The sequence below is a fragment of the Ciconia boyciana genome, chromosome 6, assembly GCF_034638445.1.
Source record: "Ciconia boyciana chromosome 6, ASM3463844v1, whole genome shotgun sequence".
NCBI classification, from domain to species: Eukaryota; Metazoa; Chordata; class Aves; order Ciconiiformes; family Ciconiidae; genus Ciconia; species Ciconia boyciana.
In genome coordinates, this window is record NC_132939.1 from 66,668,883 (window position 1) to 66,694,624 (window position 25,742).

General features: G+C 40.6%; 1 protein-coding gene across 5 annotated transcripts; it reads right to left on the reverse strand.

Moving 5' to 3' along the window:
• Nucleotides 1-445: 445 nt before the first annotated feature.
• Nucleotides 446-21,935, reverse strand: NAA30 (N-alpha-acetyltransferase 30, NatC catalytic subunit). 5 transcript variants are annotated; one of them, XM_072864583.1, is made up of 6 exons: nucleotides 21,799-21,934; nucleotides 21,450-21,512; nucleotides 20,595-21,401; nucleotides 13,005-13,128; nucleotides 10,915-10,970; nucleotides 446-3,750 (listed from the first exon to the last, which is right to left on the reverse strand). In XM_072864583.1, exons 2-6 carry the CDS (start codon nucleotides 21,507-21,509, stop codon nucleotides 3,613-3,615), a joined length of 1,185 nt encoding a protein of 394 aa, XP_072720684.1. In that variant the 5' UTR covers nucleotides 21,510-21,512; nucleotides 21,799-21,934; the 3' UTR covers nucleotides 446-3,612. The 5 variants fall into 5 exon arrangements, with proteins under 5 accessions (XP_072720684.1, XP_072720683.1, XP_072720682.1 ...); XM_072864582.1 differs by having other exon boundaries at nucleotides 20,595-21,403; nucleotides 21,446-21,512; XM_072864581.1 differs by having other exon boundaries at nucleotides 20,595-21,512.
• Nucleotides 21,936-25,742: the final 3,807 nt, after the last annotated feature.

Here is a 25,742-nt window from a genome sequence, read left to right on the forward strand (position 1 = left end):
ATTCTTAGAAAGTTTTAGGAGCCTAAACGTAATTGTAGAGGGAATAAAGCACAAGGGATTTTCAAAATCCATAGGCTCCCCTGTACACTATTAAGAGTGATTGCTCTCAGCTTTGCAAGGGCTGCAAGCAGTTCTCAACTGCTGCTTATTACAACCGAAATAATAAAAAACCCCACCCTCATCTCCCAGAAAGTCCAGAATGACTACATTAATCATAACTTAATAGACATGAAAAAAGGATCCATTTTAGTTCAGCTATGGCACTGACGTTCATATAAATATTATTCAAGATGCTTCTAACAGAGGCATGGAAATGAAAATCAAGTAGCGATAAACAATTCTCTTATAAAAATTTTTCCACCATTTCTCTCTCAAGATTAAGCATGTATTCATATTTCGTAGACAAAGCAAAACAATCATTAGAACATCTCCATTCAAAAGGAAATAGATAAACAACTTAACCATTTATTTGACTGCATTGTATTTAGACAGCTTGTACATTTCATAACCCCACTGTTTTTTTGTTCTCATCAAAAAGGATAAAGGGACAGAAGAATATAATCCACTCAAAACAGCAGTCCAGTATTTTGAGATACACTTGATATTTCCATAGATGCCCACCTGATACCTGAACTCCAATATAGGTTGTAATGTTTATACAAGACCTGAAATTTTTTTAACATAGCACTCAGTTTTAGCAGTGCCCTGAAAAATAGTTTGTGACATACTACGCAATGCCAATTAGATTATGTCTACTTTTCTTGAAGGTGATGAACCTGATAATTTCTTAAAAAACAATATAATGCAAACATCCATACCGACATGTCAGCCAATAGCAACATTCGGGCAAATTTAAACATAAAAGCAATCAACTCCTTAGTTAGATTTGTCAATGCAAAAGGCGAGGGGGAGAGGACTGTGTTTTAGCAACAGACATGAGAAATAACCAACTTTTCATTGCTAGACTTCTTTTGAAAACCCATTTTCAGCTCTTTGCAAATTCGGAACTTCCCACTTGATATCCAAATCCCAAGCAACACAGAGAACAAATCTGTTTCTTTTAATATGAACCAACACATACAGCTTCAGTATCTTCCATAGTGAACTGTGTGTTACACAGCAGCAATATCAGAACCTTCCAGGCAATGTGCTCTTTTAAAAGAAACGTGCACCTATTTTGCGCAGTCTTTTCAAAACGTGCATGGCGACAATTACTTCTTACAATAAACAAACAGAATTGTATTTGAAGCTTGCTCAGAAGCGATGCTTTTGGCAGTGCCTTCATGAAAAGTCATTTCAGCTAACTTCTAAGTCGGCTTTTGAATCTGAAGACACCCACGGCTTAAATATTAACCAATAGAAAACTTGCCTGTCTGGCTTGTCAGTTTTTAAACATCAGCAGACACACAAGATAGGCTAGTTTGCAATTTGCGATGCCAGTCCAACAGCTGTTAACAAGGTATGAAACCTCCCTGATCTGTCTCCTTAGTTCAAGCAAGCCAGAGCAGTCACTACGTCCTGGACCACTGCAACACGGCCGAGAGAAGTCTGTTTCGATTAATTGAATGTTACCAACATTTAAGTCTTAACTATGAACGAAACCTCCTGAAAAGCCACCCAGAAAATCTGGCAAACCTGAGGGATTGGGAAAACGTGAACAGAAGGTTTTATCATGTCACAAGGCAGTAGTGGCAACATACAGGCTTTACGCTGAACTCCAACGTGTTCTGTGAATAACAGACTCCAGTTTATAACGCTTTGTCTTGGGCACCATTCTAAATATGAGTTTTCTTTACTGAGGGGAACAAACCCCTCAAAACCACAAATGGTGTCTACAAGCAGAAAACTCAGAAGGGCCAATTTCCATTAAAAACCTTTATTTTCAAATACAACTCATAATTTGTACATGGTAAGAAATGTCCATCACCATGTGCGATTGGTCTGTGCAAAATAAGGCTTTTCTTTAAATCCAGTTTTCCTGCACAGGGCTCTTTTCCAAATGTTACTGGAGGTAGGGGTTTTGTTGGTTTTGTTTTTAAGTGTACAGTAATTAGCAAAAAAAACCCATGACTCAAACCAAACCCTTAAAAAAAAAACCCAAAAAACAAAAAACAAAAGTGTAGTAAGGCAAATCTGAAGAGTACGCTCAACTACAGAAGAGCGGATTCACTGAGAGTTCATCCTTTTCACAGATTACATAGGTGCTTCCACAAGTCAACTAATACCTTTTTTGTCAAAGTGAAATAAACCCAACTGATTCATAGAACTGGGCTATATAATCACACTGAACAAGAAAGCCTAGACACTGTAATTACTCAAAAAAATTGATGGGTATTGGTAAAACCTATGTAAGCCCAATTAGAGGAGGGGGGGGGGGAGGAGAGAAAAACAGAGCAAGAGCAAATGCGTGAAAGAGAGAGAGAGAAAGAGAAGTCCTTCCCCACTGCTTTGATTTTACAGGGAAAAAATCCCCCAATAATTTAGCTCATGTAAGTTCAGAGAAAATGAGAGCAGCTAAAAATGCATACAATACACCTTGAAATTTATTTCCAAGACCAAGAACCAAAGGTTGAAGCATTTTAGAACACTGAAGCAAAGCGATCTGAATCTGAAAAAAAATTGTTCCAACTATCTTCAAATAGCTGTTTTTCAGAGCTTCTAGCAATAATTTTGATTAAATAAAATCATACCAATTTACATTAATTTTCTATATCTTTCTTTAAAAGTCCCTCAACTCTTTTAACGAAAAAAGTGCATCCAAAACCAGCAGAGATTTACTGGTGACATCAGGTTCTCTTTTAGCAGCTACTCAAGGTTTTCAAAATAGCTTACACTTCTTGCTATAAGAAAAGAAGGGCCTTCCAAACCCTCGTTTGGGAGAAGTATCCAAATTATAAAAATCTGAAATAATTTATTATCAAATCCAGAATTTAAATAAAAGCAGAAATTTTCTTGCAAAGACAATTGAAGAAAGTAAAAGAATAAAAGCATGCACTCCAAACTTAGAGGTGAAGACAAATATACTTATCTATACAGGCACTGGCAGACGCAATTTAATTGTTACTGTTACTCATTGTAACACACACCCCACCCTACAATACATTTTTTCATTCACTAATCACTGAGGTACCAATATTTAAGAATGGAAAATTCAATATTGAAAAATAAAACCTAAAATTGAAGCCTTTTTCCAGAAAACTATGGCAATTTTTGTATGAAATGTTAGTATACTTATAGAATTTTACAATCTACATTGGCTTTTTTCTGGAACCAAAAGTTGCGTTCCACATACAGGTTCTTTGATAAAATGTTCACTGTGTATGTAATACAGTCAGTAGACTTGCAAATGAATGAACATATCTTGGCTATCAACTGGCACATCTTGCTGGTACCAAAAGAACTCGAAGTTTGAAACAATCGGTTTTAATTCTGAACAAATGCGCCATGCCAAAGTGCAACAAATATGTGCGACACTCAATGAGACACTGACAGATTAAGAGCTGCATGGAAATTACTAAGTCCACCTGCAAAGCAATTTTGTACAAATTGCATTGCATGCAAAGGACAACTCTGCGCTGTTGGGACGTCAGTTGCTTGATGTGATGCTTTCTTTTAACGCAGCCATAGTTTAAGACGCAGTGCATCAACTCCATTTAAATAGTATCTGAACAGCCTCTTGTCTCGCACAAAACCAAGGTTTTCATAAAGTTTCAAAGCAGACTTATTTGTGATTTCTGTTTCCAATACAACCTTTAAGGGGAAAAAAAAAAAAGAAAAAAGCATATCATATTAGAAAACAGTTGCAATTACACAACTACTGAACAAATTTCAAAGTTTTTTTTTAAAGGTACGCTTATTAGCAATGACTGGAATTAATTTTTTCTTGTCCTGACTTATTCAAGCAACCCCTCTCCATTCCCACACTTAAAAAAAAGCACAGTTAATCAACAACTGTAATTGTAAACAACTTTCATATCAAGATTTTAGTTCTTTGCTGTAAATAGTATTTCAACTCATTACTTAACAGCTAGGGAAAAAACCAAACAAAAACCAAACAACCCCCACCTCCCCAAATCCCCCCCTCAAAACCCCCACCCCCAAACCAACCTACCAAACAGGTTAGGGTCCAAAACATACTTTGAATTTTGCATGAGCAACTGAACTTTTGCATGTCACAAGAACTTGGCACATGAGGTTCTGTTTAGTCATTTAATATCTTTGACCTCTAATTCGATAGATTTAGACCTAGATACAAGCTTCACCATTCTACAACTAGCTGTCAGGCCCAATGTTTGCAATGAATATTTGTGCTCAACACAAGTATCCCAAACTCAAATCAGAGTGCACACCAGGGGGAAAGAGCAGCTTTTTCCATCTTTTTCCCCCCTGTGTTGATAAGATCCCAGTTGCAGGAAGACCTGTCATAAATAGCTCAGACCAAACCCAAGTGTAAGAGTAGTCCAAATTAAGCAAAGACTCAAAATCATCCTAGAAGTTTCAAGTACAGGCGAAAAACTACATTGGCGTTAACAAGGAGTTAAATACAAAACTGCTGAAGTATGTCCCTCTGAATTGTTTTCCCCTCTTTTCCCCAAATGCACTGAGCAGAGCTCTGGCATACCGGGTAAGCCATGCACCCACTCCAAATGATAAAAACTTGTTTTGCCTCTTGTCCAACTCAATTATTTAAGGATTCTACTATTAAGGACAGATCATGGTTGCACAAGAACACAGGCTGAACTAATAAGCTGACTAGACTACATACAGTCCCATGACAATGTACATTCACGTATTAAACAAGAGCTGATGGACACTGTAGAAAGACCATATAATGAAAATGCAGCCTAAGCAATTTCTGCAGCAAACCAGTGATCGCTGCTGGTGTTAAGTCCACTAATGGCTATTTCTAAACCAGCATTTGATACCCACTCTGTATAGTTACAACTATATACATAAAACTCCCTTAGTCCAAAAAAAGTCATCTACCCCACCTCAAAACCCAGGACTCCCTTCCCCTCCAATAAAAAGCAGGAAAACTGGTTAACATCCCCCCATCCCCTTAAAATCAGGAACAAAATATTAAACTGCCCTACAAATACAGACTAAGTCCAATCTATTTTATGGACTCTGTGGCCCCACTGCCTTCAGGCTTGCATTTCCATTCTCCCTCACCTCTTCTGCCAGCTCACTAGGCTTGTTGCTGAGCTACTTCAAAAAGCAACCTGGTAGAAAACCTTTCCTTTTTCTCTCCATCAGGTCTGTTTTCTGCAGTCTGAGGAGTGGCTAAGCCAATGTAGAAGAGGGAGGTAGCCAGCAGTTAGACCAGTCACCTTCAACAAGATTTAAAAATCCATTTAATGTATATATTTGACCATTACTCAAGTTTCAAGCCACTCTAACTGCATTCCAATGGATAATTCCCCCTGTGCTTCTCAGTGTAACAATGTTGAAAGAACAGTAAACCTGGGGCTAACAACCCAAGGAGCAACGTAAGACTTAGAAGTTGTTTGTTTTCCGAAAAGGAACCAAGAGTCACACGTTAAAATATTAATAGTCAGAGTTCTTAAATTACAGCAGGACAGTCTGTTGTACCTGCACACTTAAGACAACCTAATTCAATTCTTAGTCTTATGGCAAGAATTAGAGATAGAATTTCTCTAGCTGGTACCACACAGAATACTACTATTGAGTCTTGTGACTTGATCGAGTACTCTTAACATCCTTAAGCCATTAGAATAGATAACTATTAATTTATAACAAATTATGGAAGTGCAATAGTTTTCCTGGAGTGCTACTGTCTACACAATTATGCACATTGTACAACTTCTTAATTCAAATTAAAACAAAGCATTGTGCCAAAGAGGAAATCTGACCCATGTAACTCCACAGTACAGGAGACTATTATTTGAACTCTACCTACAAATGGCATTCACTCTCATAAAAGTTTAGTAACCTAGCAGAGTGATACAACAAGTTTGTGTTCAACTGCAAGCTTGCACATCTTGCAATGCTAAAAGACTTCCAACGCTGCAGATCACTGAATTTAAGGGAGTGGTTAAATGTTGAAATTCAGGTTTGTTGGAATCCCACTACCTGAGTGAGTGCTCATCTTGAAAGCAAACGCAAGAGATTTGCTCTGGTATTTCTGAGGAAGACTCAGCACAATGAAAAAGAATTCCCTGATCTCAACATATTGAGTTGATCTCAAAGGGCTAAAGACATGTTTCTATTATCTAAAAAGGAAACACAGTCATATTTTATCCAAATTTCATTAGCTTTGTTTTGTGCAGGATTCACCTCTTCCTGTGTGAGATTTTCATTCAAGCTCCAAACCTTCAATATTTACATTTATTTCTGGTCTCATGGGGTCTATTTTGTTGTACACATATACCTGTTAAATCCCCTAATAACACAATCACATCCTCCCCCGGAGACCAGCAAAGGTCTGATTGGATTTAACAGCATTTTCTGCACAAGTTGCAACTTTCTGAAGGCTGTTACTTTCTCTTACTTCTTAAATTTCATAAACCTAACATTTTATTTCAACTCTCTACTTTTAACTGGGTTTAGAAGCAAGAAATCTTCTATAGTGAGAGTGGAGTGCAATGTTTCTTGTTATTACGTTTTCATACCTAGAATTTATTCCTAAACTGAAGAAAAATGGAGAGGTCAAGCTTTCTTGCTTCTTCAGTTCAAACTCTGAATAAACCCAAGTTTAGAAACCAAGTCATAGAACGAATACATCCAAACCAAATAAGCAAATGAAGAAGAGGTTGCTATTCTTACTTGTAAGTCTGGCATATCATCAGACTCAAGTTATGGGTGCTTGTCCAGCATCCCTAATCAGTTTAACCGCCTTAACTTTTAAAGAAAGGTAGTACCCAAAATATAACACTTAATACCTTAGCTGATTTGTAGATTAAGAAAAAGCTAAGATGTCAATAGTTTGATAATTTTAAATAGGATTATATAAAAATATACATTTAATTTTTACAAGCGTGGTACTGAATTAAAATAACACACCTACTGGTGTGGTCAAAAAAACCCAACCCACTTTAAATCATCCTAAAGTTTCACTGGAAATTCTCTTGAGAAGTTGCAACTCCCTTTCACATTCTACAGTTTGCTTAAAAAAGCTCTTAGAAGTCCCACTTACTAGCGTCTTATTTTGATTAGTTACCAGTTACATGGTACATTATTTCAGTACTACAAAGTGAATGAATTGTATGCAGATTCCTTATAGTAATTTGTTACCGATGGAAAACCTACTTATGAATGAACAACTCCGCCTTTCTAATTGTGATTAAGGGTTGTAACAGTTCCACATGAAGGTCTTAAGCAGTACAATTTTTGAAAATTGCTTGTCAGTAAAAACTAAGCAAATGTACAAAAAGCAGTGAGATGCCCAACTTGCTGAAGTTAGCACATATTCTTCCAGTGTAAAAAGGAAAGTATCATCTTCAAAACTTTGGAGATGGGAGAAAAACTATTTACCTTCACCTGATTTATTTCCATAGTTCACATTTTCTATGCAACCAGCCCATAAAGTTATTCTAAATCTTTGTGATTTCTTGGAAACTTAGCCCATTATAACCTTGAAAACCTTCAGTTCACTACCCCAAATACTAGATTTCATTAACATCAAATGCCTGAGAAAGGTTAAAAAAAAAACCAACCCTCAAGTTTTGTAATGTTATATCCAGACACTCCAGCTCAAAGCATGCTGTTGAGTACTTTCTTCAGGCTTGAAGGTTATTTCTAGTTCAACCACCCACCCCCAACATCAGATCACTTCCCTCGTTTCTATTCTAATACAGGCCACGGCCAGCTTCATGGCCATCTCCTCCCCTCCACACAGATTCCACCCCAGCCAATTCACTTCACTTACTCACCCCACAGCTTCCCCAAGCCGGGAAACAACCCCTGGTTGGAAGGATTATCGCCTCTCAGCTTTGAAGCATGGCGTACAGCATAAACTACCTCTTAAGCAGCTGACTGACCACAGAAGCTTGCACTGTACATCACTTGTTGCATAGGCCTGGCTTAGTTTATTCCCACTAAATTAGCTTACAAGGGGGGGGGGGGAATGTCCTTAATCACTAAAATATTGCAGCATACTTTGAAATACCAGCACATCAGTAGTGATCTTTCAAGATTTTCATCTATGGTGTTGTACAAATCCTGTATTTTTCAGGACTCAATGTTGATATCTCGAAAGTCTAATCTACGGTACTTTGAAAAGTAACACACTGAACGAAGCATTAATCAGATTATATGCTATAAATTATTAAAATTAAGTAGATTTAATGCATCTATTCCATAATTAGACTGAAGGGAAGTTTCCAAGCAGCCTTTGGAAATTTTTCATGACACCCACAGCTGCATATTCATGTTTTTAATCCTATTCTGAAAAGCAAGTTTCAGAAAATAGCATTTTTTTTAATTGCTGTTTATTTCATATCAAGTAGCAGCATCTTTTTATTTTCATCATGCTTCTGATTTTAGTAAGGAATGTAGAAAAATATCTTAAGAGCAGCAGAGATTATTAAACTATTTACACACCTCACAAAGACAAATTACTGTGATGCACTGCTTCATGTTTGATCAGCTCTAAGCATCAATCAGACAGGCAGAAACCATTCTCCCAACAACTGTTGTAAAAACTGGTGAGGGTACATGTCTTGGCTCTGTCGGACAGAGCTTTTAATGGGTAGCGAGCTGGATTTTTCAAATTCTGGTCATGACTGAAAACTTGGCAATCCACCATGCGGTACAAGTAACCAACATTGTTATTTTGTACCACATATACCTGGAAGAAACCTACACTTGGTGGCAAAGAAGAAAACATGAAAACATTGGCTATTTGGCTGTAGATAACCTGTATGCGAAAAGGAACAATGTAAATATATCAAATCAGTGTGGGAATGCCTCTGCTGACTGGTGTAGAAAGTCAGAAACATACTCTGCTTGCACTCCACGTTGCCCGGGCATAATAAGCTCCCGTTTCAAAATTCTATGCCAGCACACGACTCAGCTGACGCAAAAGCCCCCAAGAAGCAGGGCATAATTAGCTCAGAATCATCATCCCACCAACACAGTTACACAGTTTCCAAACTGGAACAGAAACATGCCTGCACCTGTCCAGCACACACTTCAAGGAGCTTGAATTGTAGCACGTTCGATTAAAGAGGGATAGCAATAGTCTCTGAAAAATGCCTTCTGCACTCAGTATGAAGCATTTATACACACCATAGATGAAAACCTGTGACTAAGGCTCACTGCAGACTAGCCTGCAACCCTTATCATGTTTATTTCATTTTTACAAAGTTTTTTTTGTTTTACAAAAACAAAAGAAAAAAAACAGGAAGAAGGACTCTTGGACTAATATTACAGCAGTAGAAAAAAAGACAGACACAGGAGACACCATTACGTGTATACCTGTTAGACAGTCCAATTTAGAAATTAAGTTCCATGAGAAGTAGTACATACACTCATAAATCATATGGTAATTATTGCAACGCTGGTAGCTTGAGCAGAAATAGCTAATTCTACTAGTGACTCTCTAACAGTAGGCAATCCACTTCTCTGCATCTCAATTCTCCAACTGTGATGTGAACAGTGCGATACCATTCCTCAGTTAATTTTTTTTTAATCTTGAATACTCTAGCAATGGCAAATGAATTCAAAACCATAGTGGAAAGCAATGGAACAAACAAACAAACTTTTCTTGATTAGTTCAACGTAGCAAATAGTAAAACAGATTAGAGAAGCACATATTACATATGATGATAGAAGCAACAAGCCAAAACACAGAACTTAAAGAATTATAGAACTATCAGACTGCACTACACTGCCTGAGTACAACATAAATTATAGGGAAAAAACAAAACAAAACACCAGTAAGCACAGGCATGAAGGAATCTGAAGGGAAGAATAAATATCTCAAACAATGAATGAAGTCAGAGCATATGCAAGGATGCTGCAAGAGGCGTAACACAACAAGAGGAAAAATAAACAGAGTATGTGCCAGAAGTCCTGCGACACAAACTGTAGTTTTGCATAAGAAACTTCACCGCGCCGCAGTAGGACAATTGAAGGAGCAGATGAAATGAGATAACAGAGAGATCAAAGGATCATTAACTATGACACACTGAAGTGACACAGTGCTCACATATCAGGAACAAGCTAACAATTGCCGTGTACCAAGCAGATGAAAGTTAAAGGGACAGATAACTGGATTAAGGAGAATGGATGTAGGGAGAGTTCCTCACAAGTTAAACATGGCACATAAAGATAGCTAGTTGCTTTACATATATTTAAAAAAAAAAGTAGGGATTATAATCTGGTAAAAGGAAAGACTAATAACATACAGGCCAGAGAAAGTTTGACAGCGATTCACTCACTTTCCTTCCAAGTTTTCGCTGACATGCTAAATCATGAGAGTTCTGTTAGTGCTACATAATATAGCGATGCGCTGTCAGAATAGCCTGACAGCTTGTTGTGAAAAAAACATATTCTGCAATACTACAGCACGGACTGTTCCAGTATCTCCGTGTATTCTGAAAGTATGGAAGTATTACACGCAACATGCAAGTTACACTAGTCAGCAACACCTTAAACTAGAGTCTTTGGGGGAAAATGTGCCTGTGACCAAAGGCTGAGGCAGCTTCGTAAAGTAAAAAAATCTGAAATGCTGAATTTGAGCCCTTATGACAAATTTAGAAAATCCTTCTCCTATTTGTGCCATACTTTTTTCTGAGGTTATTTTTCCTTTTATTTTAAAAGGAATAGCTTCTTACCAACCCACTCCCCACCTAAAAAAAGTCCTGTAGAAGAAAAACCTGTGAAATGAATCCACATATAGGAGAATGCAAACCATTTACATTATGAAATTTTTTGATTATAAAATCTTACCTCATCACAATCTCCTTCAACCATAGCATAAATAGCTTTCTTAACCAAGTTTGTACCTGAAATATAGATTTCGGTAAGTGTCAGAGTTGCAATGCAAAAGATGCTAGTTTATATATGACTAACGTGTGCTACCTACATGACACAACACCTGGGGAAAGCAGGGAAGAAAGAGAGAAACAAGAAGTTGCAGTCAAGTTGCAGTCTCAAATTTGAACATTAAAATAATCCGTAAAGTTATATGGAGACTCAGCTTGAGCGCAAGATTCTTCTAACACAAGGATATTAGAAACAGGTTTCTATGTTTAACATAGCGTTATATATAGCCTTCCAAGATGTGATTCATTCCTTTTTGTTGCATTTAAAGTCAAAATCTGCTGGCATGTACTTGAAGGACATTCATCTTCCAAGGGAATTTCCTCTTACTAAAACAAATACTTCTATTAGTAACAGAACTTATGAAACCATTTTTCTTGTGGTTCACTCCCATTTGGATTTGCTAGTATCTATTTGCCCATCCCTTCCCCTCAGTCAAGCATTAATTTAATTCTTTATCATTATTTTTCATCTATTTCACAACAGTTCTACAAATGTAATATCCCTACCTGTCTGTAGAATTGGGGTGAAATTGAAAGTTGATTTCAAAGTTATTAGTGGAAAAAACTGCTGTTCAATGAAATTGCATAAATCTCACTTCCATAAGAAGGCTAAGGAAAAGGAAAAAAAACCCCAAGGAATCTAGAGAATGTTTTAAAGTATTCTCAAAACTTTAATCAATTAAGATTTTCATTGAACGTATGACAAAACTGTACTACATTTAAAACAAATCTTCAGATTAACAGCACACTTTGAGAAACAGCAAGGTGGCAAGCGTAGGAAAAAGTCAACATACATAATGCTACAGTAAGCAAGGCTTTAAACATAAATTCTATTTATATAATTCTAAAATAATGAACTGACTAAAGTGAGGGGAAAAAAATCTTGCAGGGATCTTCATAATAACAGCATTAGTTCTTATTTACTTATGAATCCAAGCACCTGCAATTAAATTATGGCAGGCTCCTTCATGACTCAGCTAAAAGGAAAGGAGACAGTGATTCTTCAGTATCCTCTTCCCTCTGCTCCACTATAGAAACCAACAATGGCTTCAGAATTGCACTGAAGAAAAAAAAAAATCCGCACATGCTTGAATAGTCATGCTAATATGTAGTGCTTCAAGTTTTTTGGAGGCTTTTTTTTTTTTTAAGAGAACACACACAATGGTACCATTCTGCAATGTATCACCACATTTTTCCATTGCAAGTAATTTTCTGTCTTTAATCACAAAAGTATGAGCTGTTCAGCGTGAATGAGTGGTGAAGCACATTTCTAGCCTTTAAAGCTGATGTCTACATTTTAAGTTAAAAATGTTACAAAATGTAATTTCACAATAACTAACACAAAAAAATTAATTTCCATAAGAACAGATCTTTAATTAAGCCAACTAGGACAACTGGTGTTAGAATGAAAATCCCTTCATCAGGGCAAAACTGATCAATGAGGGAGGGGAAACTCCCTGCCAAGAGTGATTTCTTTTATCATGTAACTTCCCAACAAAACAGATCTCCATTTCAGTCATTCAAGTAGCAATACACAACTATTTTTCTTCACTTATTAATACAACAGTGAGCTACATACATTCTCCCCAACGGGCAATATATGCATAATTGATAGGGGAAAGCCAGGGTGTAAGTTCACTGAAAAAAGATAGACTGAACATAACATAGAAATACAGCGATGAGGGCATATATAAAAATGCAAAGCAATTCCCACTGTTGGTATTTGACAGTGGTAACAGGCAGAGGTAAGGGGCTGCTGACTGCCTTTCTTTTTAGCTTTATTGTATCCCAGATGTAAATCTCATGGGGCATTTCAGGTTATTTTAACAAAATAAAAAAGCCACTGGGGAGCTTGTGTAAGGCGATGAGTAAGGCGGGGATGACAGACAAACCACCACATCTAGAAGTTCAGTTCTGCTTAAATCTTTACGACAGCTATAGTTATCCCAACTACAAGATTTAAGTAAGAAATAACAAAAAAAATGCTATTCTTACCAATTCCTTTTCTTCTGTATTTGGAATCCACTGCTAACATGGCTATATAACCTCTGCGGAACATCTTTTTGTGCATATCCAGCTTGCAGACGATGGCACCTACACACTCCTCACCTACCATGGCCTTAAAGACAAACATACACGTATGCATTCTCAGTTTGTGATCTACAGTGCTACCAAAAGTAGTAAACCAGTTCATTTTAAGTGAAACAGCCACACAAAATTTGTTTGCATAAAGCTATGAAAAAATAACTAAATACATTTTAAAAACGTCTCCAAAAGTATAAATAAGATTAAAGGACTCTTACTTCTTTATTACATTCAAATAAATTACAGTCAATTAACAACCAATGAATTGTCCTGGAGAGAACCACAGTATTATTCCATGAAATCTACAGGCAAGAACATGTGTGATGGGGGGAAGGGGCGGGGGGAGAAAAAAAAAAAAAGGAAAAAAAGACCAGGTTAAGGCATAAATCACCCTTTCACACAGGCTGCCGCAGAGGAAAAGTCCATTCCTGTTTTACAGTGATCTGAATTATGCTTAATTTTTGTCTGGTTTTAATGTCAAGGCCACAATGGATCAGAGAAAAATGTTGCTCCATTTAATCTTTGGAAACTGTCTTTTTCAGTCATAAGACACCCAAAGAACAAACAAAAAAGCACATAGTTAATTTCACACATTTTAACTGTTCAGAGATTTCATTTGTTAAGAGCTATACGCTGACAGTTAATCCCAATGGTATTGTCACAAAAAGCGTGGTCAAGGAGATGTAGTTATTCTGAAATATTAAGAAAAAAATCCCCAAAAAAACCCAACTCCGCCCCAAACACTTATCAGACCACTTGCACAACCACTATGTTCACCAAAATTTTACCATGAAATATATTAGAGAAAGGATGTAAGAAAAACTAAGTCATACATTAACTGAAGGATTAGGCAGCATGAGAGATTAATGGCATTATAACCTGCAGCAGTAAAATGGAATAATGCTGCAGAGCAGGACAGCATCCAAGGGGAGAATGAATTACTGTTCATTCAGGAAAGACTGACAGAGATAAAAAAGAAACTCATAATTGTACATATGGGTGTGTAAGTGGATCCACAGACTTTGGTAGACCTGTATCTGCAGGGGGGAAACTAGCCTTCGGCTCAAGCGTAGCAACTAAACCGGGACTACAGCACATGACTGGCACAAGCATGTGCTGGCACAAGCGCTTCTGGATAATCCAAATTTACAACAGTAAGACACGTCAAATGAAAAGGACTTGCCAGAGCCAGTATTGCCAGGCCTCAGTGCAGCCCACCTGCAAACCCTGTGCTCGCTTCTCCAAAGTTTATGGTATATACTCTATAGTCTCCAACCACCTAAACCTTTTTGTATACAGTTTGTAGGCTAAGACTCTACAGACAGAAGATTCATTCATGTGGATCACATTGCAGGCACAGACCCACGTTTTTTTCGCCCCGCGAAGAATGCCTTCTAGCATCTCTACCTGGAAGGTGGGTTATTAACCAAGTTAGCTGTCAACCAGGAGCTGTATCAATGGTGAAATGAAGCAGCCCAAAACGTACGAGCTGCAGTTCCAAAGCTCTATGATACAGCATAATCCTAACACCACTTCTAATATAGTTTAAGCTCATCAGGCAAATATAATTCTTGCTAAGTTTTTATTTGGCAGGAAAACACATTTTTTTTTAGCAGTATCCAAGAACAACCCTGAACAATCTAAACAAGTGTTTTTTAAAACAAAAACTGTAACATGATCTAAATGGACTGAAATACACAGCCTCTAAGCAGTCTTTCATTTGTTCTACACCACAGTTTATTCCATAGAAAAGGAAAGCTATACTTATACTAAAACTGTGTATGCAAAGTGTCAGCTCAAGGCAAGTTTTGTATCTCGGCTCAGACCTGAGAAAAGCAGGGAGTTAAATAAAGAGTATCATCAGACAGACTGTTCATAACATTGCTATAATTATGCAGAGTACCTAGATGTAATCTTATACCTCACTAAAAAAAAAAGCACACCACAAACTAGCATGTTATAGTTATGCTTTGCCCTGAAGTGAACACGTGCAAATTGTTGATCGTAACAGTCATGCAGAGAATTTTTAAGATATATTTTTTACACACTTCAAGAGTAGTGACATTCTAGACAGTGCATATCTGTGTTCTTTCTTGTTTAGGGCACTTTGCAGAAAAGCTATGTTCATGAATCATATATTTAAAACGCTAAATGAATAGCAAAGAATTTTGTTTCAGTGATCAAAGAAGCAAATACCCACTGGTTTTACCACTGTTGCCAGAGAGCTGAATAAAGCATGACTTTGTTACCAGTTCCCCAAACACTTAAATCTATTTCTCTGTCTTTAGGCAGGTAAGCCTGCCAGTTAATCTACAGTTGTTCCACTTACAGAGGGAGTGCTGCATTTCCACCTCACTTTGAGGTTTTTTGTCGCCTTTCCTCTCCTTTCTCCTCTCCAACGTTATCTAAAGCTGGAAATGAACCTAAAATGTGACGTAAAACTTTGTAATTTAATTCCCTGGTGAAGGTTAAACTGTGTAAATAAAAAAAAAAATTCAGACTGAAATAGGGTAAGCGGGAAGGAGAGAGGAAAAGTAGTTCCCACACCAACACCATTTATGAAAAGACAATCACAGGCCAAATTGTCTTTTCAGGTGTATGAGAGTACTTCTAAACATACAAGTTTCTGTAAACAGAATTCAGCCCAAGTTACTATTATATATGATAAACCCCACAGAGTACTATAAGATTTACTTCAATCGTAAGTCATTAGCAGGATTAACATACGTGAATTCAAATCCAATATTTGCATCAACTTTGTTCTTATTCCTAAGTTTAAATGTTTAAAACAAACTAAATTTTAATATCTTCATATTGCAACCATGTATTACTAGAAGAGTTAGCACAAAAATGTCTGTAAATTGGCAAGAACATTGCTTTTCACAAAGTTGAACAATTGGCATTAATTTCATTAGCAAAGATGACATTGAGTCTATCGGCCACAGTCTGAGTATGCATTTAATACCCAGATTCTGTGACATTTGTTCCCATTTAAAGAAGATTAAAACAACCAACTAGCCCCTGAAAGAGAAATATTTTGCAGTTCAAATGCAGTAGAACTGCAATACAGCTTCCCTTCCGCACATGCACCAAAATCCATCCCAAAGTATCACAGAAACAGCTCTGTATGAATCCTTTGGCTTACATTTAGCGATCATGTTACTGAATGCCATTAGAGGATACATTTAGGCTAATGGTTTTAACCTAAAGTCTGGCAGTTCAGTCAGAGCTCTTTACGATACCGGGCAAATAACTAAGTCGCTCTGTTTCCACTCTATGAAACTGGACACGAGCAATTCCCTCCTATGCAAGGGCATTGCCAGAATAACTACACTAGCTGCTGTTACGTACTCAGATGCTGCAATGACTGAAGTTTTCACAAAGCCGCTGACAGTGAGAAGTAGCACAGCAAGCCTGTATCTAAAACCACGATCATTCCTAAGAGGAAACTGGAATACAGAGAGAGTTTGAAAATTGGGAATGGATGTTATAGAATTTCTTCCTACATCTTCCATGAGGCTAGGAAGACTTCCCCGACAGTTTCCTAACTTTTCTGGTTCTTCTTTTATGCCTCAAGTTTTCCACAACCGAAAGACAGGGACAATGTCTTACAAGTCTTAATTTCAACATGAAGTACGCTTAGACTCTTGAATAAAATCCAATTAAAAAAGAAAAAAAAAAAAGACAGGCAAAGCATTAGTATAAAACAAGATCTTAACTGTAGTCATTTAGAATTTACAACACATCTAAAACCACTTACATGGAATTAATAGGTTATTTTCAAACTTGTGAAAGTTTAAATTATAAATGCTGCTATAGCTAGTGGCAAAGTTAAGAACCCAATAAAAGCAGAGATTTTCCAGATTTTTCGTAAAAGGCAGTATTGGTGCAGTATTGTGAATTACAGGAGAGGTTACAACACTCAGTCAGAACTCTGCTTTTATTACATCCTGTCTTATCCAAACTTTGGCAGAGAGCAAGGTTTCCCAAGCACACCTCTCCCACACTAAAGTATTTTGAAAACAATTTTCTGAAATATTTAATATATCAGTTCTAAATGGAAGTTTTAGAACTTTAACACTGCTAAGACTAGAAGCTGCAAAAACACTTTAAAAGGAAGCTACAACTTTGAAAACCCATTTCCAATCCATATGGGGACAAAGCTGTAGTGATGCTTAAGAATGCTTCACGTGAAACAAAAGATACCCCTTTCCTGTCACTTTTTGACAGAGGAGTGGTTATCATAGCTCATTTGAAGAGAAATTGGGCTGACAGAGCTCCTGGGAATAAGTAAAAAACAGGCACTTACAGGTCATCCACACCCAGCACGCAGTGCGAACCCGCTCTTCCAAAGACACTTGAGTTTAAGCAGACAGTTGCAGTTTATGGAGGAAAAGGTTATTACCTTGCCAGAGCTCAGTCAGATAATGCTACACTGTAACACTTCAGAACTGATCAAGTATTCCCAACTTGTTACCCCTAAAGTCAGGAAGACAGTTACACAGATGAATTTGACATTAAAATGAAGAGGTTCTAAAGATTCCTAGTATCTCCAGGTCCTTTTAAAGTGGAATATGAACTTCTTTTTTGAGTTTACAGTTAGGAAGTGGTTTGATACAGCAAAACCATGCTAGTGACTAGTTAGGATTGGTCCTGTGCCTTCCCTCCAGCTGTGCATTCTCACCTCTTCCCTTGCACCAACACCAGTGCCTGTGACATCCTACTATGAATGTGGTCGGAGCCTTAAACCAACAGAAACCTGACCCTAAAACATATACACACACTTATAAATATATGGTGGTGGTGGGAGGGCTATCTTAGCTTCCCAAATCAGAGAAACACAAGGGCTGGCACAAGCCAGGAAGAGGTAGTTAAACAGAACAGAAAGGCAAGCAGCCCTTTTGGTTGCACTAGCCATTAGAGCAACGGTGCACCTTGGGAAGGCCAAGCCAAAACTCAGCAAGTTTCAAACCCATGAGATAAGCATCGACAGGAATAATATTAATAATGCCCCCAGAACACAGCTCTGCATTGTCAGGTATCCAAAATACTAGATAGCAAAATTATGGTGTTTGAGATGGTTCACTGAATAAATATCAGCAAGGGACAACTGCTGATCGTTTACGGAAAATACACATCCCATCTTCAAATTTAAATGGCATTAGTACTTTCCCCTCACACGTCAAGAAAGGGAAAGGAGCCCAGGACAGTGCAATGAAGACAGGGGAGTATGCATGGGAAGATTTTTAAAACGGTGATGGTGAAATTCAGTAAAGGAATTGATTGAACCCCTACAGGTATTTTTTCGAATACAATCAAATTGCAATCTAACTCCTCTCCCCAAGACCAATCAAAACCTGAAACCAGAAGGGTGTGAGGCCACAAGGCATTAAAGACAAACGACTCTGAGATCAGGCACTATGCTTCTGTTCACCATTCTGACACTGTTCTTGCTAATTGGAATATGCAGTCCCTGACTGAAGATAAATATTTTAAAGACACTTATTAGATAGAAGTAGTTCAGGAATCCATTAACTGCAGGAACAAATTAAATTTTATAGAACAGAAAGTCTTCAAGACAACCTCTAAAAAACAAGCCTTAAAAATACTAAAACCAGTCACAAAACACACCCATCAAATTTGACTCAACATACTACAAGAGCTTCAAATTATTAAGTGGATAACAATTTGCTAACAGCTTTAGACATTCATAGCCACATATTCTACTCTACAGTTTTATGTACTTTACATTGTTCCACCCTTCAAAAAAATGGCAAATTGAGTAGAATTACACAGAGTTCAAATAAAGTTTTGTTGATTCTTCAAGGCTATTAAAAAAAAGAAGCTGTCACTATAAAATAAGCTTAAGACACTTTCTTTTCTTTGAGTGATACCTTATTCTTTGAATGCACTTGTTAAAAATAAATATTAGAAATCATCTGTTTTAGTGCTCTGTCAAACAACTTGCCATTGCTCTTTTCATAACAACATTCTCAAGTTACTCCCTGGCAAAAAAAATAAAGATTTAAAGTCTAAACAGATGCACTGTGATCTAATAGTATCCAACATTGCCTTGGCATTACCAGCGATACACTTGATGCTGAAAGTATGGACATTTGTGGTTCACAGGCATTTCTTTTCAGTACGAGATAAATCAGTCACACACATAGCTCAGTGCTTGAAAAATACCATTCTGCTCTGATCAGCATCCTTATAATGGCAAACATGACTTTGCATCAAACAATGTTTTCAAATATTTTTTTATTTCTATTTTGTTCCAGAAAGTAATGTTTTGCTCAACTTCCTATAATCCTACTGTATTCCTTCTTCAGGGTTTTAAGAGGCACAGTTCTGAAAATCCTCCTATGAATCATATAAATCCCACTATAAGTTATACCAGACCCTAAACCAAGAACATTCAGGAAGTTTAAAGCCAGATGGATTCCATTAGCCTCACCTCCTGTACTCATATCCTATTAAAATTTCACAGAAATACTCCTGAATTGAAGGGTGTCTTGGCTGTGCCTAAATCATACCTTCCAGAGAGGTGTCCAGCCTTGATTAAAACATCAAGAGAGAAGAATTAATCATTTACCTTAGCAAGGAAGTGCCATACATTCCCATAAATGTTCTGTTTTGCACACGTAAGTTTTCCTATGAGTGAATCAAACACAGCTAAGCTCCCACTATGCACGTATACCCCTCAGGCCAACTTATACTCAGTTTCATATACCTGTGGACAGATTATCATCCTAAAAGCATACTTTTCAACTGAGACACAAGTTCTTCCATAAGAAGTGCTAAACATTTAGAAAGACAGAGTGACAGCTAAATCAATCTTTTCAATGCAGTGCAGTAGGAAGAATATAAAACTAAATACATCATTAGTACAGCAAGACAATCTAAGCAGCACAAGAACTTCTGCATGCTGCATACACTATCACATCTGTAAGAAGCGATACAGTTCTACTTGTCTTTTTCAAAGCTAGTAGATCAAAAAAGCCTGCAAAACCTTTCACAGTGTCTCTCCACGTATCACTTAACGTTTATATGCTAGCCATGCTGAAGTCTGTTTTAAAACCATGTGCAAGAATTACTAAGCACTCATAAGATGCTCATGGACTAAGCACTTTCCTTTTTAAATACAAAGCTACAAACTGAGACAGAATGATAAAATGAGCTACCAAAGGTCACAAAAGTCAATGTCAAAACCAAGATTAGAAGCCTTGAATTCCTGGATCCTAGCCCTGTGCTCAAACCCTCTCCCCACCACTTAAAACATACATTACAAATGTATGAACTTCAGGCTTATTCTTTACTTATACATGCACAGGTCACAGGGGGACTTCATTAGGAAGACAGGTACTTCCAAAAAAGCTTGGCCTTATCCACAAAAAGATTATTAGAAGTATTTCCACAAATGTCAACCCTTTAATCCTCTCCTCCCCAGCCCCAAACCACTCCCAGTTCCTGCCCTCCCTTGCCCCCTCTGGCACTTACCAAAAAGCAAAGTTGTGGCCAGTTGTGGATAAAATACCTATATGTGTAAATGGAGTAGGGTTCAGACAGATCTTTGGTGATCAGTCTCATGATATCGGGCATCTGCAGCTCTGACTCGTATCGGACGTATCGTATCGTTAGGTCCTCCTCGGGCTGAGAGTCCGTTCCCGAGCCTTTCAAACTGCAAGCTGCTGCTAAGGACCTGGAGAGTAGCAGCAGGGACTCCTCCTCCTCCCCTCCTTCATCCCCCTCCTCCTGCTCTTCCTCCTCCAAGCCAGTCCCTCCTGCCAGTCCGTTGCGGGCTGCAGTCTTAGCAGCAGTCGTAGCTGTGGCAGCAGGCTGGCTCCTGTCCCCTGTTGCTGCTGCTGGGGGAGAAGGAGGAGGAGAGGGTGCAGTCCTTCCCTGGGGAGGGAGGTGGTTGGTAAGGGGGGATGAGCACGGTGCTGTGGTCGGGGGCGATGACTGCTGCTGCTGTCCGGAGCCCATTGTTTTGCTGGCTCGCTTGTTCTCCAGCCCCTCGGGGGCTGCCCCTGCCTCCGAGCTGATGATCTTGCTCTTGAGGGAGGCCCGCAGGTGCCGCAGCTCGGGGCTGATGAGGCCGTTGAGCTGGTGGTTGTGGTGCGGGGGATGGTGGTGGTGGTGGTGGAGGCGGTGCTGCTGCGGCCCCCCCTTGCCGCCGTCGCTGCCTCCTCCTCCTCGCTGCTGCTCCCGTCCGCCCGCGGGTCCCTCCTCTTCCTCCTCCTCTTCGGCCTCCTCGTCCTGGGCCCCGGTGCAGGCGGCGGCGGCAGCAGAGGAGGTGGAAGAGGAGGAGGAGGAGGAAGCAGCCCCCCCTCCTCCTCCTCCTCCGGGGAAGGGGGAGAGCGTGTCCCCCTGCGGGGAGAGGACGCTGCTAGGCCCCGGCGGTACCTCGGCCATATCCTACGGGAGAGACCGACACAAACCCACCGAGGAGGAGGGCGTCAGACGAGACGGGGGCGAGGGGGGAGGCGGCGGCCTCACGGGCCGCGGTCGAAGGCGGGGGGGGGGGGGCACGAACAAAGGCAGAGACGGTGCCCGGGCCCCGCCTCGCCGCCCCGCCGCCGCCTCTTCCTGCTGTCCCGCTCCCCCCGCCGCCGCCGCCGGGGCCCTTCCCCGGTCGCTTGCGGGCCCCGGGCGGCCACCCGCCGCCGCCGCGGCCTCCCCGCCCGTCGCCACGGCTACTCACCCCCGCGTCTCCTCAGCGCCGCGGCTCCCACTCTCCGCTCATCCAGCGGCCGCCAAGCGCGGCCGCTGCTGCCGTAACCCGCGGCCAAGTTTCCTGTCAGCTGTTACGACACTTCCTCCCTTGGCGGCGGGGCCCAGCGACGGGCGGGGCGGGGCGGCCTCGCCATGGGCCCGGGCGGGACGGGGACGCTGCTGGGGCCCGGCCCCCCTCACGCCGCCGGCCCGGCCCGGCCCCGCCCGGAGCCCGGCGTCTTTGCCCCGCAGGGTCCTGCCGCCCCGCCCCGCGGGCCAGCCCGGGAGGCGCGGGGCACCCGCTCCCGGGGCTGCTGGGGGGGCCGCGGCCTGCCCGGGTGAGGCCGGCACTGGGGTCAGGCTCGGGCCTTGAGGCCCGCTCGGCCTAGGCCGGTGCCCCGGTGCTCCCGCTCTGCCGGGGCGCCGGAGGTGGTGTGCGGTTGTGCCTGTGAGTCCTCCGGCCATGTGCATCAAACGTCTCCCTGTGCTGGCCGCCCTGCCCTCGCTCAGAGCCCGGGAGTCGCTCACGTTGGTGTTTGCGCTTTTTGTTTGATCGGCCCGAACCTGGCTGGGCACCGGCGCTGCCCAAAGGACGCTGCCAGCAGCGTTTTGGTGACACTGTTGCGGATCAGGGAAGAGCGCGGGAGTTGATACCCTTCCTTTCCAAAGCAGCATGAGGGACGTCATTCCTCGTCTGGATAGGCAAAGGCAGGCCTTGAACTGCGTTCTGCAACTGATAACAGTGGAAACTCAGCAAAGCTGAAAGAAGCGATCCAGTTTCTCCGCTGCTGTTCCACATTAAATAATCCCTGTTTTAAGAGCACGCTACTAGATACCACAGCAACAAACAAGTCCTGTAGATGTGAGGATTCTATTAAAACGCACACAGAGCCCCTCAAAATACAGAGAAATAGCGGGGTCTTCCTTTTCTCACATGAAAGCGTTGCAGGGCTGCTGTAAGACTTGCCCATTTTCATTTGCTACAGTTATTTTTCAAGGAAGTGACAGGTCTGGACTTAAAAGGAAAATCCAGCAACTTCTCTACGTGTCCTAACAGGGTTCTTTAATTAGGAAGAAAATAGGCTGTGGGGTTACAGGCTTCCGTTTAGGAATTGCTGAGTTCTGAAGTAAAGTAGGAAAAGAATAAAATACCTGTTTGAAAGTGAGTGAATTATAAAGCTTTTAGTCAAAGTAATTAATGACAGAAATACTTCATTTTTTGAGAATGAAATGGGTCTCCCTATCCTTTTAGATTTATTTCTTTTCTAAGACTCCATTCAGAAAGATTAATGCATATTATCTCTATTCATGTTGGCTTTATGTGTCCTGCAGTTGCTCTGCAGATCAGCTTTCAGACACTTCTATCTACAAAGGTGTTCACGTACGTAATATTGTTCAAGGGTTTAATGGGTTTTTGTGTGTGTTTTCAGGCACCAAAGGACGTTTGTGGGCCTGATCAGAACTGCTCTGGCACACCGGCAGTCCTGTGAAGTTCACTGTCCTCATGTAGTTTAAACAGAAAGAGCAAACAAATGTCATGTCAGCGTAGGGGTGGCCCAAACCTGGTTCTCATTTGCCATGTTGTGGCAGTGTGATTGAGAGCGTCCGAGCCACATGTTAGGGTGATAGCTGTGTTAAGAAGACGATCCGGCACCAGCAAACATTGTGAGAGAGGGTGAAGATGATCTACCTTATCATGAAACCACTGTGTTACCTGCAATGAACTACAGGTACCATGGAAAAAAGCCTCTTGTGTGTGCTCTCTGCCACACTGGTAACATTTTCTGTTCCACTTCCAATACCTGTTGAACCACTTCCAAACTCAGAAGGTCCTAGTTCTGATGTTGATCTTAACAGTTCATTGTCCATAGCTAGGATCCGTCTGACCAAAGGTAGACACGGGTAGGACAGACACCTCTGAGCTGGTGCCTTTGATTCCCCTTAATGTCAATGGAGAGGAAAAGGCACTCCTGTGGTGGGATTCAGCTCATCCTAAAGTAGATTTCTAAAGCAGGTCGGGTGAATTGTGCTTTGGAGGTGCCATCATCCCGTTAAATAAAGATAACTCAGTGTAACCTGTTCATCTCAGACGGATACCCCTGCTGTCACTCTCTGAAGTTGTCCTATGGCTGCTGTTGAGATGTTCTTGGTCTGAGTGCCTACTGTGCCTCTTAGTTGTCTTATTTCTTGTCTTTATTATGACAACAGCTGCTTTTTAAATGGATGTTCTGAACCAGAAGTGGCACCTTTCTTTCGATAGCTTTAGGTGCATTTTATTCCTTAGATTTCCTCTCACTGCTTTTTGAACCTCCAGCAGCCCTGAGCACCCTCATGTGGTTGCGAACCACACCTTCTGAAGTAGGGATGGGGCTTGAACACAAGCCTCATTGTTTCTAGTTCTTTGTTCAGTAACTCCGTGACCTTGGAGGTTTCTATTTATTTGTTAAGAAAACAGCACACAATTAGGAAACTCTCCCTGTATAGTTCTGTTATCTATGGAAAGAAAGGGAGCTATTGATGGCCTTCCTCCTTTTTCTCTTCAGTATTTAAGGCAAGTACCTACACATTGATTTAGCTTCACAGTTGCTCTACATTAGATCTGAACTCAAGGAAACCTTGGTGGAAAAATGGACATCTAAACATGCTGTGTTCTCTGTCATAATAAAGGTGACATCCCAGCTGCACCAGAAATAAGGATGTTGGAGGCAGAATATTGAGTTGTAGTTAATCTAGGCAATAAACCATAGGAGCAGGTCAACGTTTAACAAAGAAGCATTCTTTTTTTTTTTCCTCAAAGGAGGGGAAGTAGTTTGACATGAGTGTTTGACATGAAGTAGAATTCCTTCCAACTAAAATGTCCTCCATTGTTCTTCACTTATCAACAATGATTCCTTAAAAAAGTTACCCAGCATGTAACAGTGACCATGTTACTTGAACTCTTGAGTTCATCAGCAAAGCAATAATAAAATTATATCTCTTTTTCCTTTCCACTTGTCCAAGTCAAAAATAAATGAGACATTTTGGAATCTGATTTTTCAGGTAGGTACGTAAAAGTTTTTAATGGGCCTTGCCAATGTTATGGCCCTGAGGGCATCCCCCTTCCTGGGGGTTTCCCCCTTTGGACTCAGGGACAGCTTTGAGATAGTGCAGTCAATGGCTGACCAGCACGACCATGCCAGCTTCACCTTGCACTTGTCCCACCGCCATGGACTTGTCTGGTGACCTGGACTCTCAGCTGAACCTGGTCACTGTCACCAAAGCATCTCTGCTTACTTTGCTCAGGTAGTATTGGGCTGTGCCTTTGTCGGCGAGGCCACCCTGCTGTCCTCACCTTTTCTACCTAGGTCACCTTGCTGTCACGCTCTGTCCCCGGCTCCCCTTCCCTTCTGGAGCAGCATCCAACTTTGCTGTTCCTTGACAGCCAGGTGTAAGAGCACGCCTGCACCTCGCGATGGAGAGCAGGGATCCCTGTGCTGATTCCTTGCCTTCTTTGTGATGCTGTAAGGATAAAGAGAGGGTATGAACAACTGGCAGGCTGTTCAGATTCATGAAGCCAGCTGAAGCGGGGCTACTGCTAAATGTCTGCAGCTTTAGTACTTTGGGTGCTGCACTTGTGTACCTGTACTGGGGCAGGAGCTGAACTGGCATCTCCCAGCGCTGCACCGGCTGCTCTAGCTGAGCTATGATCTCTTCAGAGCCCAGCCATGAAATGTGTGGGCAAAGATGCTGTCATTCAACTAAAGCAGCTTGGCTTTGGTCCTCTGCAGCTCAAATAAATACAAGTTGATAGCAAAAATATACATGCAAGTCTGAAATTTCTGGACTGAACTCTGCATTCAGAGAGGAAATGCAACATGGGCTGGAAGAGGTGGAAATACCAGGTCTGTCCAAGATCCTGAAGCAGCAAATACAGAATCATATAAAAATTATACA

Coding starts and splice junctions, on each gene's coding strand:
- NAA30 (XM_072864581.1), bottom strand. CDS start 21,509: ATGGCCGAGGTACCGCCGGGGCCTAGCAGCGTCCTCTCCCCGCAGGGG. Junction 13,129..20,594: donor GGCCACAACTTTGCTTTTTG/GTAAGTGCCAGA, acceptor TTTGTCTTTAAG/GCCATGGTAGGTGAGGAGTG. Junction 3,751..10,914: donor TTGAAGGAGATTGTGATGAG/GTAAGATTTTAT, acceptor TTCCCCTTAAAG/GTTGTATTGGAAACAGAAAT.